We start from the raw sequence: 5,413 nt of genomic DNA, 5'->3' as shown, positions 1-5,413 counted from the left end.
ACAGTCCTTTTTCCAGATTTGTCTCTGTATCAGACTTTCTGTAATTGACAGAGATGTTTACAGCAATAATCATGAAGGAGGGTGAGCTTTTTCAATTATTTCCTGTCACATTGGAATCTAAAAAAAAAGCCATGGAGAGAGTATAAATGTCATGATTTCCTCACCACATCTTCAGTGTCTACATTAGGAATAACTGCCATAACATCACTTAGCTTTATTTTATGAAATAAATGGATAATTCTACCAGCATTACATATTTCTCTCTGGAGGGACATGTGAGTTTAGAATACTACAGATACTTTTATTTTACATTTGCCCTCACTGTTTATTTAATGATAATTTGCTTTAACACTGTTATCATTTCTATCATATACAAAAACAAACACTTACATGAGCCCATGTACATTTTCATTGCAGCTTTGCTTTGTAATTCTCTGTTTGGATCGACTGCTCTTTATCCTAAACTGCTCACTGATTTACTGTCTGAAAATCAAATCACTTCTTATGAAGCTTGTATATTTCAGGCATTTTGTATGTACACCTATGCTTCATCAGAATTTGTACTGTTATCAGCTATGGCCTATGACAGATATGTGTCCATCTGTAAACCATTACACTATGCAACTATTTTAAAAATGCACATTGTCAAAAAACTCCTATTTTTGTCATGGTTTTTGCCTTCTTGTACTATTGGTATAACAGTCCTACTAACATCTCGCCTTCAGCTGTGCAAATTTAAATTAAACAGAATATACTGTGATAATTATTCAATTGTGAAATTAAGCTGTAAAGAAACATCTCTTAATAATATATATGGACTTTTTATTTTCAGCATTACTGTATTTCCTCCAGTGATCTTCATAATCTACTCGTACATTAAGATACTTTCTGTGTGTTTAAAGAATTCAAAAGATTTCAGAAGAAAAGCTCTACAAACCTGTTTACCACATCTGATTATTTTCATTATTTTTTCTGTCAACGTGTGTTTTGAAATTATTAATTCTAGAATAGAATCTAAACAAATTCCCCACATTATCACCATGATCATATCAGTAGAATATTTACTTATCCCCCCTCTATTCAATCCCATTATATATGGATTAAAACTGCAGGAGATTTTGAATAGTATTAGGAGAGTGATTTCATGTAAAATTAGGTCTCATGTTTCCTTTTAGATATATATTCTTAATTTGCTTTTGTTTATGTTTCAAGAAAAATAATATTTTAAATGTTTAAACAAAATTATTATGTGATTGTAATTGTATGAGATGCATGTTAATTAATTAAATTTGGTATTGTCAAATATCATAAAGAACAAAGTATAACCTCAATTGTGAAGTTGTAATAATCACTGTAATTCCTTCTCAAAATTAGATAACACAATTCAAGAAAACAGAAATGAACATATAATGTATCCCACTTACTATACCTTGATCGCATTGTCTTACATTTTATCTTGTTTTTATAAAACTCAGCAACTTTAACCAGTGTTGTCTCTGTGCTATGATGGGGCCTAAATCCGGACTGATACATTTTATGAATATTATTCCTATGTTGGTCTGAGCAGAAGTGCTGTTGACCTGTTACTGGCCTCTGATCAGTGTTGTGTCTCTTTACTGGTGTGACTTGATCTTAGTGCAGCCTTTGACAACATTGCTATTTTACATGATAGGCAAGAACATGTTGTTGGGGTTAAAAAGACAGCCCTCTCCTGGCTCAAGTCATATTTTCTTATGTCATTACATCATGCAGAAACACTAGTTCATGCATTTGTTACCTCTAGGTTGGATTATTGTAATGCTTTACTGTCTGGATGTTTCAGTAGGAGGATAAACAAGCTCCAGTTAGTTCAGAACGCAGCAGCTAGAGTCCTAACTAGAAGCAGAAGATATGAACATATTACCCCTATCGTATCCTCACTGCATTGGCTCCCAGTCAAGTTTCACATTGAATATAAAGTACTATTATTAACCTATAAAGTACTTAATGGTCTTGCGCTACAGTACCTGAGAGATCTTTTGTTTTAATACATTTACATTTTATTTAAAGGCGCCTTTCTGAACACTCAAGGTCACCATACAAAAAACAACAAAGACAATCAAAATCGAATAGCTACATTGCGATACAAATTAGACCAGCAGTACAAATTATGGTGTAGAATAAGCTAAACTGAACAGATGAGTTTTAAGCTGAGATTTGAATAATGAAAGAGAAACAATATTACGGAGTTCAGATGGAAGTGAGTTCCAGAGCTGAGGTGCAGAGTAACTGAAAGCTCTATTCCCCATAGTTACAAGACGGACAGAGGGAACAATGAAATGAGTGGAAGAAGAAGATCTAAGAGTGCGAGTTAATGTTGGAGTATGAAGAAGATCAAGAAGATATGAAGGTGCAAGATTGTGGATAGCTTTAAATGTTAGAAGAAGAATTTTATACTTAATACGAAAAATAATGGGAAGCCAATGAAGCTGTTCCAGAACAGGTGTAATATGATGGATAGAGGAAGTACGAGTGATAATGCGGGCAGAAGAATTTTGAACAAGTTGCAGCTTATGAAGGGTTTTGTGAGGAAGCCCAATAAGAAGGGAATTACAGTAGTCAAGCCGGGAGGTTACTAGACTGTGAACAAGAGTGGTGGTTGATTGGATCGTGAGAAAGGAGCGAAGCCTATTGATATTTCGAAGGTGAAAGTATGCAGCCCGAGTAACATTATTTACATGAGAGGTGAAAGAAAGGGTACTATCAAAGATGACACCAAGACTCTTAACCTGAGATGAGGGAGCTATGAGAGATTCATCAATGGAAATAAGAAAATTTGAGAATTTGTTAAGCACAGATTTTGTGCCTATAATGAGAAATTCTGTTTTATTACTATTTAGTTTAAGAAAATTTGCTGAAAACCATGATTTTATGTCAATGAGACAATCAGTAAGAGCAGATGGAGGGAGTTTGGAATGTGGTTTTGTGGAAAGGTAGAGCTGGGTGTCATCGGCATAGCAATGAAACTTGACCTGATGCTTATGAAAAATATGTCCAAGGGGTAAAAGGTAAGTAATAAATAGCAAAGGGCCCAGGACAGAGCCCTGGGGTGCACCAGAGGTAACGGAAACTGTCGAAGAGGTGAATTATTTTAGTTGAACGAACTGTGTGCGATCAGAGAGATATGAATGAAACCATTTCAGAGGTGTGTTGGTGATGCCAATAGTGGAAAGCCTGTCTAAAAGAATATTGTGGGAAATTGTATCAAAAGCTGCACTCAGATCAAGGAGTAGGAGGATGGATAGTAAGCCAGAATCAGCTGCTATAAGCAAATCATTTGTAATTTTCAATAGAGCCGTTTCAGTGCTATGAAATGGGCGAAAACCAGATTGAAATTGTTCATATAGATTGTTGCCAGACAAATGAATATGAAGTTGAGCAGCAACAACTTTTTCCAAAATTTTAGAAATAAAAGGAAGATTAGAAATAGGACGAAAATTATTAAGGTTGTTGGTATCCAATCCTGGTTTCTTTAGAATTGGAGTTACAGCAGCTGTTTTGAAAATAGAAGGAACAACTCCAGTGGTAAGGGAAGAATAAATAATACCCATGATAAAAGGGGACAGAGAGGAAGCAGTAGCCTTAACAAGGACAGTTGGTATAGGATCAAGAACACAAGTTGAAGATTTAGATTGATGAATAAGTTTTAAGATGTCATCAATTGAGGGTAGAATAAACTCAGAGAACAGTTGTGTAGGAACAGGTAAAACTGAGACACATGGAGTAGAAACAGGAGTGGCCATAAGTTGATGATGAATGTCTTCAATTTTTGAAGTAAAGAATGAAGCTAAAGTATTGCAAAAATCAGATGAATACAAATGAGAGGGAAGTGAATCGGGGGTGTTGTAAAATTTTTCAATAAAGAAAAAAGAACCCTTGAATTCCCTTCATTAGAACCAATTAAGCCAGAATAGTATGTAGATTTAGCTTTGGCAATAGTTTCTTTATAGTAAGACATATGTTCTGAATACATTTCCTTGTGCACAGTAAGGCCAGTTCTTCTAAAAAGTCTCTCAAGCCGTCGTCCTTTTGCTTTCAATTGCCTGAGAAAAGGAGTGAACCAGGGTGCAGTAACAGCAAATGAAACAGTCCTAGTCTTAAGTGGGGCAAAAATATTAAGCAAATTATGGAGACTATCATTATAATGAGAGACCAAGTTATCTGGAGTGGAACAGCTGTCAGCCTTAGGAAGACTTGCAATGCTTAAAGACAAGCTGTCCAAATTAATGTCCTTGATTTTTCGAAATGATATCATGCGTACAGATTTCGATTTGAAAAGTGGAAGATTAACATTAAAAGACAGTAACAGATGATCAGTACATGGGAAAAAGTCTGCATTAAGGTTGTCTGGAGAGACACCTGAACAACAGATTAAATCCAAAGTATGTCCTTTAGAATGCGTGGGAAAATTCACATGCTGCTGCAGTCCGAAGCTATCCAGACAAGATGTAAATTCTTTAGTAAGATTGTTGTGAACATCATCCATGTGAATAATGAAATCCCCCACAAGAATTATATTTGGTGAGAGTGTAGTTATTTGATTCAAAAAAGCAGCAAAGTCAGGGATAAAATCCTTGTTGAACTTTGGTGGTCGATATACAGTACTGATAATAGTTGGAGTAGATCCAGAGAGCTGACAAACAGCAGCCTCAAATGAGTGGGAGGCAGAAACATTCAAAGACATCAGTCTCCACTTCTCACGGTAGATTATCGCCAGACCGCCTCCTCGACCAGAGTCACGTGGTTGAGAGATGTAAACAAACCCTGGCGGAATGGCGTCATTGAGTGCAATAAAGTCATTTTGTTGCTGCCATGTTTCGGTTAAAAAGAGAAAATCAATCTTGCGATTTGCAAGGAGATCCTGCACAAGATGCCCCTTACTCGTAAGTGAGCGGATGTTAAGAAGACCGAAACTCACAGTGTTGTTGTTGCTTGGTCTGCAGTTAGCCGAGTTAGCCGGGTTTGCCAGCACACGCTGACCGGCGCGGCGACCGGCGTTCCTTCATGGGCGTCGAACAGCTGACCATAGCGACTTTATTTCACTGGATTTATTATACCAGAAGTTCCGCCGAGAGCCACGATGAATGTATTTCCGTCTTGGCAGATATAAGATGTCCGGATGAGCAAGCAGTGCAGGAGGTGTTGAATCATACAAACACGGACGGAAACTCAAAAGTTCAGCAGCAGAGTATTGAAACAGTACTGCGGACTGTACAAGAGGTAGTACAGTCCAGGCAAGTACAAGCCATAGACAATAGATCCTCATTGTAGTCTACGCAGTGTATATGATGTTTAATAATTATTGTTTTCCGGGAGAGCAGCGGCAGCCAAGACGCGCCAGCGTTCACTCTAACCCAAAGTGTCGCATAGACAC

General features: G+C 36.9%; 1 protein-coding gene across 1 annotated transcript; it reads left to right on the top strand.

Annotated features, from left to right (window-relative positions):
• The first annotated feature begins 221 nt into the window (after nucleotides 1-221).
• On the top strand, nucleotides 222-1,175 carry LOC132864247 (putative gustatory receptor clone PTE03). Its single transcript, XM_060897587.1, is given in 1 exon segment — nucleotides 222-1,175. A coding segment is annotated over 1 exon segment (954 nt).
• Nucleotides 1,176-5,413: the final 4,238 nt, after the last annotated feature.

The sequence above is a fragment of the Tachysurus vachellii genome, chromosome 21 (assembly GCF_030014155.1).
Source record: "Tachysurus vachellii isolate PV-2020 chromosome 21, HZAU_Pvac_v1, whole genome shotgun sequence".
Taxonomy (NCBI): Eukaryota; Metazoa; Chordata; class Actinopteri; order Siluriformes; family Bagridae; genus Tachysurus; species Tachysurus vachellii.
The sequence above is the reverse complement of the archived record's forward strand: the minus strand, read 5'-3'. Positions and strand labels throughout refer to the sequence as shown.